Here is a 15,076-nt window from a genome sequence, read left to right as displayed (position 1 = left end):
AGGAGACCGGCAGCTTTCTGAGGCTGTGACAGTCGTTCCTGGCACCCTGCAGTAGCCCCTCACATCCACAGAGTAACTCCACCTGCAGGACTTGGAAAGCAGTAGCAAATCATGGAGAAGCCTTCATCCTTCACCTACTTTTCATGACACCTTAGAACAGCGACGGGCTGGCAAAGGAGCGCAGTGTTATGCCTCACACTTACAACCTAGAATACTAAAATAAAATGGGGTAAAAAGGACAAAGGGAGAAAAAGTTGAAGAAAATGAGCCAAATGGATTTAAGCTACAATAAAGCTAGCCTGCTCTGTCCTCCTAGACTGCTCTGTGAGCTGAGGTGGTGTTCAGATCATTTCAACCCCTTTGATTTGCTTAAACCACTCCGGATATGCTTATACGACAGCCAGAATGCAAAAACCCTACAACATCACAGCCCCAGCCTAACACAAATGCTCTGACAGCCTCAGAAGAGCCCCAAGCCCCCTCCCCTGATACCACCTTCACTCCAGCCTCCCTGGGAATCAGCCAAGGTGTTCCCCGCACTGTCTGGGTGAGAAAGGGCCTCACATGCTGGGCATGCTGCCCTTGGCATAGGGAGCATCCTCATCCCAACATCCTACTGACAGTGCTCAAACCTGTGTCCTGCCCCTTCTTCATCCACTCCTTAGATGTAGCCAAGGGGCCCTGAGCCGAGACAGGGCTCTGGTCAACCTTTCCTGTTCCTAGAGCATAACAGGGCAAAATCAATGCTACCAAAACACTATTCAGCTATCCACCTTCTAACCATGTCTCAATTAAACCCTAAGAAATTCCTTATCACTAAACTATGCAGCTGTACACAGCAAAATACAGCTTTCCTCTGTGCTTGCCAGCACCTCAGTTTACACATGAGGGTCTCTTCTTTCAATCCCCAAACTTCTTCTCACATTCTTACCCCCGTGTTTCTCCCTTTGACCCAGGCTGCCAATGTTTTTAAATATCCTGCTAACCGCATTGGACAAGTTTATGATGGAAATGATAACCAAGCTACAGCCATTCGTGGTTTCACTGAGGCATTTTCTCAGCTAGAAAATGCTGTTTCAAAGGAAAAACAGAAGTGTTACATATTCAAACAGTACCTCGTATGGCAGAAACCTAACGTTACCAGGCATAGGGCAAATGCATCTGCTTATTTGTTAGTCACCAAAAGTCTGATTATCATCGTGGATATACTAAAACAATCAAACAAACAAACCAATCCTTTTACATCTAAATTTAAACTTTAAAAAGTCACTGTGGTTTCTTTTCTGGTATGTAAACATCATCAGGCCATAGTATTTCCCGTTGAAAAATACCTACTTAACATGGAAACACAAGTATCAACCACAACCCTACCTAAATGCGCTGAAATTTACAGGGGGAAATTGCTCCAACCGGGACAGATGCTGTTCTTGGTGTAAGTAACTTCTGTAAGAAGCAAAATAAAATTGATTTTCTAAGAATTGCACATGCTAAGTTCTTTGGTAATTGTTCATTCAATGGAGGGAAAAAAACATTTTTAGCTGACAGGAATTTACTGAAAAATTCTTTTAGTTCCTACACAATTCAATTTTATTATTCAGTAAATCTCACAAAAGAATGCAAGAAATTGCATTCCTGGCTTCCTAAACCCTCCCCCACAGAAAATCTCCTGCTCTCAAAACAACGTGAAATTTCCTACAGTATCAGGATTTGTGAGGCCACAGCATGAGAAAGAGAGGATTTTTTGAAAGAATTGGGTTTGCTGAGCTAACTCTGAAAATATCACAATTTTAATGAAATAAATAAAACTGAAATACCCAGACATTCCTTAAAGCTAGAAGGTATTTCCCCTTAAAACAGCCAAGGCTGTTCCATTAATTCCTGCAGCCTTAACTTCTTCAAAACTGCAGCTCACTACCATTGCATTAAGAATATTACTGAAGTTTCCAGTGAAGCTGTTCTTATGCAAGTAGCACTTGAAGTCCCATACTAACACCAGTCACTACAAAAATACTTCCTACAGTCCAGTCGGATCCACCTGGCAGCAGCATTATGAAGCACATATGAGGCTACAACCTTTGCAAGGAGTTAAACAGCATGCAGGGTGTTTATGTTTGTTCTGTCCAAAACATCAATAGCTGAATGGATTTGTAAAAAAAGGGGGAGGGAAACCAAAGCTTCCTACTCTCAGGAGCTGCCTGCATATCTGGACCAGGAGACAGACGAAACTCCAGTCTTATTTCTTAAAAAAGAAACCCACAACTGTTATCACAAAATAAGTAACTAAGGATACTGGAAGGAAATTTATGGTAATTTTTCCTCGATGTCAACGTGCCGTACAGTAGCAGAAAGCATGCTGCATTCAGCTGACAGCTGCAAAGTGCACAATAAGTGGGACCAGCACTAAGGTCAATGAAAAGCATCCCAGAACACCTTTTTCCTGTGAAGTGCTCGAGGCTCCAGGTGTGGCTCCTACCCTTGACTTTGTACCAACAACCATATCAGCTGTGGACTCTTTACTGTGTCCTCACCTTAAAAATCAAATATCTTTTCTTTAAAAAATCAAAACAAAACACCACCTTTTACAAGTAATTTAGTGTACAGTCCCACTTTTTATTAGCTTTCCTAAACTTTCACATAGATGAAAGTGATATTTAGGAACATAAGAATTGCAACAGAAGATCATAACTGCAGAAATGTCTCTCATTTCCTTGGGATACTATCTTGAATGTTTTAAAGAAATCTCTGAAAAATATCAGAGCAAGAAGTGAAGTGCTCCTTACTGCCCGTTCTTTCCATAGCAATACACCTATGAAAAAGCAAGAGCCACTGAAAGTGCTGAAGAAAAAAAAATGTTTAAAATTTATTTATGGATCAAATTTTGATCTCAGATATATGGATATAAATGTTCATGTATTGTGACCAAGCTCATTATTTTGCCCTGCTACAGCTACAAATCACCACTACCATCTGTAAAGAACCCTTTCAAAGAAATGTTAGAAATGTATTGTTCACAGCAATACGCACTGAATGCCCTTTCATTGGGTTACGCAAGGGAGGCAGAAAAGGGAGAATATTTGGCAGAGAAACAAGACGAAAATAACTTGTATCCTTTCTTCTTTTCTAAAAGCTCTTGTGAAGCCAACTGCCTTCATGGAAGTTCAGCAAGCCTGCCACAGGAAACGTGGTTCTGGTACGCCACACCTACACTAATGAGCTGCAGCTTCTGTATTTAACCTGTCTACATGACTCCAGCCAATTGTTTCCCCTGCAGTTGATGGGATGACTTCAGAGCTGCCCGTTATGAGCTACAGTGAAAAGGCAATATCCAATTCTTATTTTGTCCTTTTTAACTGTGAATGTTTCACTCCACAGCCTTTTCCTTTTATAAATGAATCCACTCCAATTTTTATTCCTTCTCCCTTCCAACAGCCATGCCATTTCCTTATGTTCCCTCAGCATGTTCCGTTTCCACTGCATTTCATCGTCACTCCCCACATATCTCCACTTCACTTTATAGTCCACTGAAAAACAGTTTTCAAAAGTATTTACGCCTCTCAGCTCCCTTCAAAATTAGCCACAGAGTGATGCAGAGGATCTGATTCTAAGCAACAGGCTGAAAATCTGAGGAAATCTATAGCAGAATCATAAAAAGAACCAAGATTTTCCAAACTACAGTTTTAGCCTCAAAAATGCTCTTTCTACCTCTCCTAACTAAAATTATATTTTAGGAAATGATCAAGAGGAATAGAAAACAGGTATTTAGTTGTCCTTTTCGCCTTTGAGAATTCTTCCCTTAGACCATCAAACACATTGTATACACAAAAGCAAGAGTATATACAGACAAGTTAATTCAGAGCACCTCCCCAAACACAGCAACTGTATTAAATAACGCAACCTACGCGGTGATGTTGTCAAAATACTGCTTTATATATGAACCCCTTCCTGACATCACAGAGTTTAAACCAAATGCTGCAAAGTCAGCTCTTAACACTTTGCTTAAAATGTATTTGCCACCGCAAGATCTTCTTTGGCAGCAAAACCTTGGCTGAGATACAGCTCCGAAACACTGTACAATTCATTCTGCTGCCATCCATCTCACAAAAGAAAGCAGAAGAACTTAGTGAGTCATGTTAACAGACAGAAGTACATAGAAGTGAATGTTATCACTGCTGGGAAACATTAACTTTGTGAGTCAGCTTCACATATTTCATCTACTTTCTCGTGAAAAGCATGATCTATTCTGGCAAGCATACAATGTGATTTATTTGGATTCCTAAGTAGCGATATTTACAGATTAATTGAAGTGCTCAGGGACATCTTTCATGTCTTGAAAACGTCTCCCCTTCTGCTCTACAAATATGCTCTTTTAATATCCCTGTGGAATGTACTTATACAAATATTTTCACTTAATTTAGTACTTATGATCTGCAGGTTTCCAGCTGTAAAAAGAAGACTAGTGATACTTCTGGCCAAAGTGTATCTGCTAACTGATGGTCAGTGAAGAGCTGGCCAATTATGCCCTCGTTTGCATAGAATACATTACCTAAGAAAGCAAAAAGTTATATTACATATATGTATTTGGTAGCGTTAATCTTTTCTGTAAGCAACAGCTAAAGGGATGGCGTATACTTACGAGCAAGATGGAAAAACTAACTGAGACTGTGAAAAAATTGGGCTACTTCTTTACTGGTCAAATAGCAGGCAGGCAATCATCTGTGCTTTTTTAAACATGTTCAGCAGCAGAAAATGTTTGCTTACCTTCGCTTACCATTACAGCATGACCCTCCTGACTTTTCACTCAGTCAAAATTAGGAGCTGACCTCCAGCAGTAAACTTTTTTTTATCCAATTACCAACACAATTTTAAACAATCCTTTCCAAAGGAAGTCCTGTACCAGGACTTGTAATTTAACAGTAGGACAAGACAAAGGTACAGTGACAGAGCTCAGAGAAGAAAAAATTCACGCTTCACAGGCGCTGAAGTTAAGCAGGCGTTGTTCAAAAAGAAGCAAGGACATGGCAACACAGAAATAGAAGGAGAAAAGAAGAAAAGATAAGGCTGAGTATATTCCATACCCCAACTGCAATAATTCATTCTAATATGAAGACTAAAACCAGAGATATTTAGTTCCCATCACATACAAGAAACTACTCTCATTTGTAGCTTGAAGAGCTTGACTTCAATAGCTGCATTCCTTTGCTATTACAACAGGATTAATTAGACTCCTATGAGGAAAAACAGGTCCAAGTGCCAAGAAAAAACAAACACAAATCCTCCATTTTTAATTGCATTAACAAATTGATATACATCTCCATAGAAATGCCTAATTAATTCCACAAGAAACAAAACAAACAAAAAGCCCACACTCATTTAAAAGACTAGACGGGCCTAGAGTTATGACACAGAAGTCTTTCAGACTGCAGCCACCTCTTCAGATCAATCTTGCATCATATTCCTTGAGCCATAAAATGGTAGGTGAGCTATAAAAAGATACACTTACATGTACTGGTCTAAATAAGCCAGTGCTTACAGCACCGTTGCCTTCGGCAGATTCCTTGATTAAGTACTAAGTTATATGAAAATCAATCTTGTCATTCCTCCAAGTCAAAATTAAGGTTTACTCTAAGACCATGAGATCAAGTCTTATACAGCTTTCCTTAATGAACGCAGAAAAAGTCTGAACTATACCGTGTTTTAATACCACTAACCTTTTATCTTAATGCATCCTTTTCATCACTGGATTTGATGTCTGCTGTGCAAGGTACTATTACCTTTGAATCAGTGACTGCAGTCCTGTGCCTAAAGCATATTTCCATTAAAATTCCTGTAGGCCGTGTAATAGCAAATCCTTTGCTAAATCAAGATTCCCAAATTGTACAGAAAACTGAAGTAATGACAATAAATATTGCTTACTAGTTGAAGTTCAAGGACTGCTTCTGCAAGCCCTTTTGCATGTGAATTACACAATTAAAGGCAATTGGGCATTATAGCAAAGACTAAGAATCTGCAGTTTCAGATGGCAATGATTAATCACTGTTTAAATATGATCCTTCAAAAAAAAAGTGAGAAACCATGGTTTGCCTTGGACAATTGCAGTTAAAAAAAAAAAAAAAAAAAAGAGAAAAAGACAATTATCTTCAGGCAGTTAAGAACGTCAGACAAAACAAAAGCAAAAAAAAAAATAATCCAAAAACGCTTAGACTATCACTTGGCAGTATGCTTTTGGCACGGCATAGAAAAAGAAGTAGATCTCTTCCAGACTACACATAACAAGCTGCAATTAGCTTTGAAATGTTAAGGAACTGGACAACTTTAGCCATTTGGTGCTACAGCATGCCAGCATTGTCTGGACATTTTTATAATGATTTATCTCTGATTCTGTGAAATAATCTTAGTCATACAGATGGTCACTTACCACATTTAAGCTGAAGCTCTCCTAAACAGCCATAAGCATCCATGAGTTTTTCATATTGTCCTTTAATTGCATCCTTTTCTTCTGGAGCTGCAATACAAAACAAAAGACAGCAAAGCTTAGTGTTCTGGTCCTTATCAAATCTTAAGATTGCTATAGTCTACATCAGTCCATCCCAGCTGATCTCAGTCAGAAAACAAAATTACTTAGGCAGGGTTAAAATGCTGTGAGAACATGGCATGTGTTGTTTCAATGTTTAAGAACATTAAAAAGCAATGGGACGGAAACGTATAGCCTCTCCTCCCACCAACCTAGAAAAAAGAAGGGCACGCACTACCTTTCCAGGACACATAATTATTAGTAATGCCCTAATTCTACAGTGGAGATGTTAGCAGATGCCACACCAGTTTCAGAATGTATAAAGAAATGTATAAACACATTTAAACTTCACACTGTTCAAAAACAAGAGCAACAACAACAACAACAACAAAGTCTGGCCATAAGCTAAAATATAATACATCTTTTCCTGATGTACGAGATGGTTTCTGTTTCCAGATTCTCCCAGCCTAATTTCAAACAGAATCAGATTTTTTTATGCAAGATAATATAATTTGATATAGGCAAATTGGATGTTGATTTTAAGAGGAACTAAACTTATATCTCAATCAAGTAAGAACTAACTGTTTAAGAATAAATAAATAAAATCAGAGGATCAAATGCCGTTGTAAGATTTGTGTATTTCTGCAATAACTGACTTCAATGGGCATGAACTGAACACTTAGATTGACTGAGTATTAAGCCAGAACATGGCCCAAGCTTGTACACTGCTACTTAAGGCAAAAATAAAGTGCTTCCTGAACCAGTAAGCCTGCATTTTGTATATATTTCCTAATGAGGAGCAAATTTAGCCTCATGAATGGGTGAAACAAGACTGTGACCCTCAAACATCCGTTTACTTCTTGACTGCAAATAAACAGAAACATGGTTCTTTCGGAGGTTAGCTAACACTTTAAAATCTTGTGCTCCTTGCAAACTTCAGCAGTTAAAAAAATTTAAACCCCCCTGGACGATAAATGACAAGCTGAACTGCTCGCAATGGATGACAGTAAACAAAGAAGCAGACTTTTATTTACAAATATCAAGAGACAAGTAGCTCAGTGAGAAGCATGGAAAAGAAATAAGTATCTCATCTCTCTCCGACATTTTGAAGTGAAGGCAAGCACACTTCTACTTGCACAATTCCTGTGGAGTCCTTAGTAGAGGCAACCCCCAAAGGAAATGAAAACGCATTTGTCTCTGGTTTTGCATCTGTGTTGAATAAGGAAGAGTTGTTAATTCTTTTCTCAATTTTATTTTTGCCACCAGACTTTCACAATCTGTTTTGCTTCCTTACAAACACTGAGTGAATCACACAAACCCAGCAAAATGTTGATACCACACACGCCAGTGAAGTAAAACATAAGCAACAGGAAGCAAATAAAGGGATTTTTATTGTTTAATGTAAACCTCTGGACAGCAACAGTTCAAATATTCAGTAAGAGCATCTCTTAAGAGCTGAGACTCTGAAAGCTCACTTCAGACAAAACTTCTGCAAGGACAGTTGAGATAGAGCGTCTCACCAAGAAATAAAAAAGATTGTCAGGCCTTCCTTATGTATTAAAAAAAAGGCAAAAAGAGGTTAAAAAAGTAATGTCCCTCTCTCTCTCTCTCTGTCATATTCAGTAACTAGAAAAAAAGCAACAAAAAGATACTGATATTTTTCTTAAATTTGTTCCCCTCTTTCAAACTCTATAGTTTGAAAGAAAAAAGAAAAAACATACACTAAATTCTTGCTCCAAACATTCCACTTTTAGGAAGAAATAGAGAATGACAGAAATAGTGAGAGATTTAGATCTCAGACTAATGCAGGACCTTGCAAACTTGCAGGCTCTGCACAACCTGAAAGCATTTAAGAGACATCTTGAAAGCACAACGATACTCTTCAAAATAAAATTAGAAGTTGGAAAGCTGGCCATTAACATGCCTGGTAACCACAGGATCCAAAAGAACAGAATTTGTGGAAATAAGCAACACAGAAGTCATGCAGCTAATGGCAAGAAGCACCTGACACTGGCACGTACAGAAGCCACCGAAGTTTCCTTGGTCAAGGCAGCAGCATCACACGCACATCAGCTCTTGGCACGGCACTTCTCCAAGTGCACAGACAAACAAACAGCTGGGTTTTGCCGACAGCGGTACAGAAACAGGCTGTGTCCTGGGCAGACCAGTTAAAGGAGGATTTACCAGCCCAGCAGCATCGGTCAGAGCATCAGTACCACAGAAGCTGCCTGAAAGAGAGCAGCTGGCTCCCAATGCAAAGCTCTGGGCTCTGCTGGGCTCTCTTTCTGGCCACAATTTCTACCATATAGCAGATCCTGTTGTTTATTCTGGGGTTCACTTTGCTCCCTGAAACAATTTGGATTCAGAAACCAAAAAAGAGACAAAGAGATCTTCCCTCAACCACCTCCATGTGTCCCCTGGGGAGCAGCGCGCCCCTCAGGCCTCACCCAGCAAGCAGACAGCCCACAGCATGTTACTGTGCAGAGACCAAATTTTGTGTGGAAAAAAAAATACAATCTGTTACAGAAACTGAAGACTCCAGTCCCATTATACACCCAGGTGCTTCACAAACTCCTGAGATCACTTTGATCACTGCCCTTCTGCTTGGGCCAGGGCCCAGGCCTCGCGCAGCAGGGGTCAGGCATGGTGCCCCCTGGCACGACCTCCAAAATGGCCCCTCGAGGCCTGGGGGGCTCGTTCCTCCCTCGTGCCCCCCAACTCAGCCCCATCTCACTGCATGTCCTCATGGTGGGCAGGTCAGAGCACGGTGCCTTCCCTCCAAGTGCTGGGGAGCCCTAGGTGGATCCACATGTATCCCAGCCCATCTTCGTCTTTTTGGAGGGAGGAGGAGGGAGAATCCCCAACAACCAGTATAAAAAGTGATACACTGACAGGATGACCAAAGCCTGACTTTAAAGGACATTACACGTGGCTTGAGCCAATTTCATAGTTTATTACTAAAAAGAACTATTTTAAAATCTTTAAAATTTCTAAAAGAAATCTCAAGTTTCACCAAAACCTAGCCGTACACATCTCCTAGACCATTTGCAAGCAATGCTACGACGATAGAGACAGCAACAGAAAGCGAGTGACTAGAAACAGAACAACGCTAGCCTATGTGCTATTGCCTTCACTGAACAAAGAGCAGAGTTCAGGGGAAAAAATACTACAGGATTGTTGACACACAGGGACAATATAAAACATATTGGACAAGGCTGAACAATATTGTAAATACAGCCTTAGTGACAACATTTGACAGCTGGGTATGTCCCAAGACAAAGCTCTTTTCTAATCAGTAACAAAAAAAATATTTATGTGTTCTTCTGTTGAAGTTCCCATTGTCAGAGTTTTCATTCTGTAACAGCTTTCATAAAAGCCCTGAAATGCAGAGACAACGAGTGCCGTCTGCTTAAAAACCTGGGATGAGTAATGGAGGTCTAACTACGTTCTACTCACAGGTAAAATGCTTCCTTTTTCAAACAAAAAAAGATGGAAATATATATATATATATATATATATATATACATATATATATATATATATTGTTAATGGAATTGGGTGCTACAGAAGTTATTGTAAGTAGACATCTTCATGGTGAATTTCAAGCTGAGTTTTCCAAATACACGGTGCATTTGTTTATTGCTTAATAATGGCTTCAGGTACTACAGAGTACACCTGGTAATTACCAAACTTTGCTAAAAGCTTCCCACTAACACTTTTTAGCAATCTTTCCTTCCACTAAACATATAATTGAGAATCCACCCTTCTGCACTAATTACAACCGTGTTGTGTGTTCATAACAGCGTTAGAGAACTGCACGCTGCGTGCATTCCTCAAGCGCTTTTTTAATGTTAATTATTTAAAATCTCCTGATGTAAATTATATATAAGGTTAGCATCTTAGGTGAAATTACTAACTTGCAAAACAAAAGGTGAACAATAATTCAATAAAAACAAGTTATAATAATCTCAGCTGAAAGTGACCTTTTTCCAAGCGTAAAATGTTTCAGAGCCAAAGGAAAACACCACGAGCAGACAGATACCTGCTATCCAAGTGTGACTTCCTGCTCAGACGAGCTGCAAATTTGATTTAATGGCTAGCAGGAACTGGCTGGGCATATGCAGTTTCCTTTATCCAACCCTTCCTTAGGGCTGATCCCCCAGGCTTCAGCAGGTGCCACCAGACGTGGGGCCCAGGAAGCTCCACGACTGCAGGAAGGGGGCAGAGAGGTACCACCAGTCCAAGCCTAACATTAAGGACAGACACAGGAACACCTACAACTTCCAGGTAAAACCACAGAAAGAGCTCTTTAACAAAAAAAAAAGCCTGGGACTGGTTTACAGATGCCGTCTCTCCCTTTTTTCTTTAGCTTGACTCTGGGAATATTTAGACACCTGCTTAGCCGTAGGTACAGCCATGCATACATGCTCTGAAGTGTTTCTAAGTATTTGTAGAGTCCAATTGGATTGACGTGACAAGGCTATCAAGGAGCTTGTTTCCTTTATTTGTGCTTCTTTCAGCATCTTGGTGACAGAGGTGTGATTTTTTATGAGAAGGAATAAATACATAATCAAACAAATTTTGTACACAAAAACGCTTAAGTAAAAATTGTTACTATGTCCAGTACCATAACGTAGAAATACATCCCATGTCTGGTGTTACATGAGTTCATATCATTAACTTGCTTCCAGCTCCTGTTTTATGTCATCCTCAGACAAACCCAAAGCACTTTGTTGTATTTTCATTTACGTTCATAATCTTTCACTGCTAAAGCCTTCCCATCCACATCCAGTCCAAGCTAGGTAGGCATTGTGCAAGTCAGGCTGGATTATGTAATAGCATACACATCAAGCAATACAGGGTTGGGAAGAAGTCTGTGGGCAGAGTTACAGTTCAGAGAATCTGGATATTCAAAATGTTAAGCAATGTATTTACCATATATATTTCCTAGTAAGTGTATTTTTTGTCTGCTTGAAAACATTGCAAAGAAATCAAAAAAGTGGCATTTTGGAAAGCTCAGCTCACCAGCTTTCTATATTAGATTGAAAATACTGTTTCTAGTAAGGGATTATGTTTTCATACCTGTATGTGAGTATATTTATTCACAGCCAAAGAAGAAAGGACTTAGAAAAATAAAATAAAAATAAAAATAAAAATAAAAATACCAGGTTTGTACTGGCCACTCCTGGGGTCTGCAGGCAGTCAGGAACATAGAGATAAGCCCCTAAATCATGTCCCTAGAACCTGACCATGTGGTTCCTGTTGTACATCACATATATCAACACAGAAACATTGACAGTGTAATAAAGAAAGGCAAGGCTTCTGTCAAGTAGATTATTTCTACTACAAGATTTGTAGGAATCCACAAACAGGAAAAGTTTTGAACATCACTAAACCACAGAAAAAAATATATGATTTTTTTTCTTTAAAAAAAATCATATTTTTTTTCTTTTTAAAAATTGTAGTAAGTTTTAGAAATACAAACATAATAAGGAGACTAGTTGCATAAATATCCTGGCATAAGAGTAAAATGAGTCACGCTGTAGGGCTCGCTGTTTTTGATAGCACACAGAAATATATTCACAATATGTTTGCACAAGTATTAACGTTTGATTTCAAAAACCCCGCTCAGTGACATATTTGTACATATCATTACAAAGCTAAAACTAATTGTAAACACTGACCGTACACACAGCACAGAAACGGCTTTCTGTGCAATAATGGTCCGTAGGTAAATACCTGCCACTTCCTGGTTTTGTGTCCCTGCCCCGCAAGGCCATGCCCTGATTTCCCCCCGCACTAGCAGGGAACCACACAGCTCTACCTGCAACTGAGGCCGCGGGAGAGGCACGGGGCTGTTGATTTCATTTCACCTGCTATGATAAAGTTAAATAACTATATTTTCAGCACTATGGCTTTAGTATAGAGTTCAGTTCATCTATGAAGTGTTAAAACTAATGTGTTGAAAGTAGCACAGCATTTTGTACCTGTATTCCCCCTTGTGTAAGCAAAAGCTTCTAAATCAACGGCAATTTTTCCTCAATCTTCACAACTGTAAATTTCTTCTGTAACAGGAGCTACTCACTGATGTTCTACTTCAGCGAATTCCTGGAAGATTTGTTTACGCTGTCACCCATCCTTCTGGACAGGACTGAAGCCTTAGGGTTTCAAAATAAAGCCTCTTGCAAAATCTACTTTTAAATTCAAAACAGCAAGTTTTACCCTACAGTGTCATCATGAGAAGAGGAAGGGAAAAATACCTACTGTCCTTAAAAATACTGTTTCACTGAAAATTGCGTGGCCATCATATTGCATCACTATTCAGAAATGTTAATCTTCTGCTGAGGTGTTTTACGGCCAGTAACAACCCAAAGCCAGTCAAAACAGAATTTGTGTTGTTTCTGTTGTCACCCTGACTGTGGAGTTTCCTCTTTGCAATTCTTGTAAATTTACCATCACAATACCTACTGCCAGTTTTCCCTCCTTTTCTGGTCCTTTGCTTCATAAAAAGAAATGAATTAAACAGGCTCAACTGGACAAACTAGCTCTTCCTACAGTACAAGAACAAACCAAGGCAGGAAGAGAAACCAGATGAATTAAAATAACAAAGCTATTAACATGGAGTAGGCTGGATGTCAAGGCATAAGTGATTACAGTTATCTCAAGAGGTGACATTGGACTTTCAAAAGGCACGAGAAACAAGCTTTTACACTAGCCACCACACAGACCATTACTTCAAAATTCAGGTACCAAATTCTCAGGTATCAATTCTCCAATCACTTCTAGCTATGGCTATTTAGGTGGAGGATAGCAACAGTGGGAAAGAAACATCTATTTCAAGTTGGTGATTCCTTAAATTAGTAGGATTACAAATAATCTTCCCAACTACTGGTCATTCAAATGGCTTGGTGGTTGCTAGATGAAGGCTGGTCTGTCATTATTGTGTCATTATTCATGCACATTGGCTTTAGACGGTGGAATTGCTTTGGATTTATATCAGAATAACAAAAGATCAAAATTCATTGCTGTCAATGGAGAGTTTTAATATCAACACTTTTTTGGACCAGGGAAAGTGGGTAAAATGCTGGTCAGTACTACCAGAACTGTAACTTTGACAGTTCATTTAAAACTTGGACAGCAAAACATATAGAAAAACGTAACATTTTTCTGCACATTAATGTCCACCGCTACCAATGAATCTAACAAGAAACTGAACCCCCAACGTATCACACAGCATAGCATTCCCATAGCAATTAAAAATATGCAGGCTGTGACAATAACAACATCTTTATCAGGACAGGTCAAAAGATTGGCACTCCTGGAGCTTGTTCTGATGCAAATATTTGGCTTCCCGCAGACCCTGCTGGCTCTCCCCGCTGATACAACCCCTAACAGCTGGAAATGGGGCATTTTGGCCTGGGTGTCCTGCCACACACAGCCTGCCGTGGACGATCTGATTCAGCTTCCTCATGCCCCGTAGCTCTCCTGCACCAAGCACAACGTACGGACAGTTTTTTTACCAAAAAAAAAAAAAAAAAAAAAACAGCGTTTGAGCCTCACCCCTTTCCTTGGGGGCGCCTGCCCACAGCCCCACAGCCCCCCTCCGCACCACGACGGCAGGCGCAGGTAAGCGCTGCGTGCCAAACCAAGCGCAACCGCGACACCTTCCCCTTTATTTTTCGTTTTATTTTTATTTTTCTGTTTTGTTCGCACTTACTGAGCGCCGCCACGGTGCCGGCCTCCAGCAACAGGCAGTCCCGGCGGCTGCGCGCCTCCAGCAGGGCGCTCGGCCCCGGCTCCTGCTTCCAGAGCAGCCGCAGCCCTTTGCTCAGCGCCATGGGGGCTCGGCACACGGCGGAGAGCTGCCGCTCCCGGGATCGCCCTTCCTTCCCCTCCCCACCCACGGTCCCTCGGAAACTTTCGACAGTCAACTTTGTCCCTCCGGCTGCCGGCAGCTCCTCCTCCTCCTCCTCCCCGGGGACAGGTAGGAGCCGCCGGGGCGGGGAGGACGAGCCGGGCGGAGCGGAGCGGCCGGGCCTGCCCCGCCATGGCGCTGAGGCGCTCCCCGCCCGCCCGTCGCCTCAGAAACGCCCCCTGGCAGCAGGGCTCGGGGGGCCGCAAGGCGCCCTTGTCCCCTTCGGTGTGATTAACCATCAAAAACAGTGCCCCTTCGTGTAAAATTACTCAATTTTTTTTCGTTAGTTTCGCAGGATTCCTGTCACGAATCCACGCCGAGACCGCCGAGGATGAAGTGTTTGCAGGGCTCAGGGCTTGCGGAGTTCAGCCATGAGGAACAGACCGAGGAGGTTAGGCACACACACATGCAAGGACGTGCGGATGGGAGGCGATCCGATGTGCTTTCCATCAGAAAGAGTAATCCTGTTTATACACGGGTGAAACAAGCGTGGTGAGTGAGAGCACGCAGCTTGCCCCAAGTCTGGGGGTCTCGGAGGATGTAAGAGTGCAAATTAATCACACACAATTTTAAGCAGAAGAGAGACGGCTTTCTTACAGCTGATTTACGGAAAAATCACACCGGGAATCTCTTTACATCTTTCCCTGTGA

General features: G+C 40.9%; 1 protein-coding gene across 1 annotated transcript in view; it reads right to left on the bottom strand.

Moving 5' to 3' along the window:
- Nucleotides 1–14,349, bottom strand: part of SYNJ2 (synaptojanin 2) — a gene marked incomplete at its 5' end in the record, with an annotated part of 62,313 nt that extends 47,964 nt beyond the window's left edge. Inside the window, 2 exons of the mRNA XM_084283692.1 lie at nt 6,416–6,502; nt 14,229–14,349. Of these exons, the coding sequence (XP_084139818.1) occupies nt 6,416–6,502; nt 14,229–14,349 (208 nt within the window). The remainder of the gene's footprint in view (nt 1–6,415; nt 6,503–14,228) is intronic.
- Between the last annotated feature and the right edge of the window lie 727 nt (nt 14,350–15,076).

The sequence above is a fragment of the Netta rufina genome (assembly GCF_964035555.1).
Source record: "Netta rufina genome assembly, chromosome: 3".
In the NCBI taxonomy this organism is placed as follows: domain Eukaryota; kingdom Metazoa; phylum Chordata; class Aves; order Anseriformes; family Anatidae; genus Netta; species Netta rufina.
Note: the sequence above shows the minus strand (reverse complement) of the source record. Positions and strands in the feature narration are given on the sequence as shown.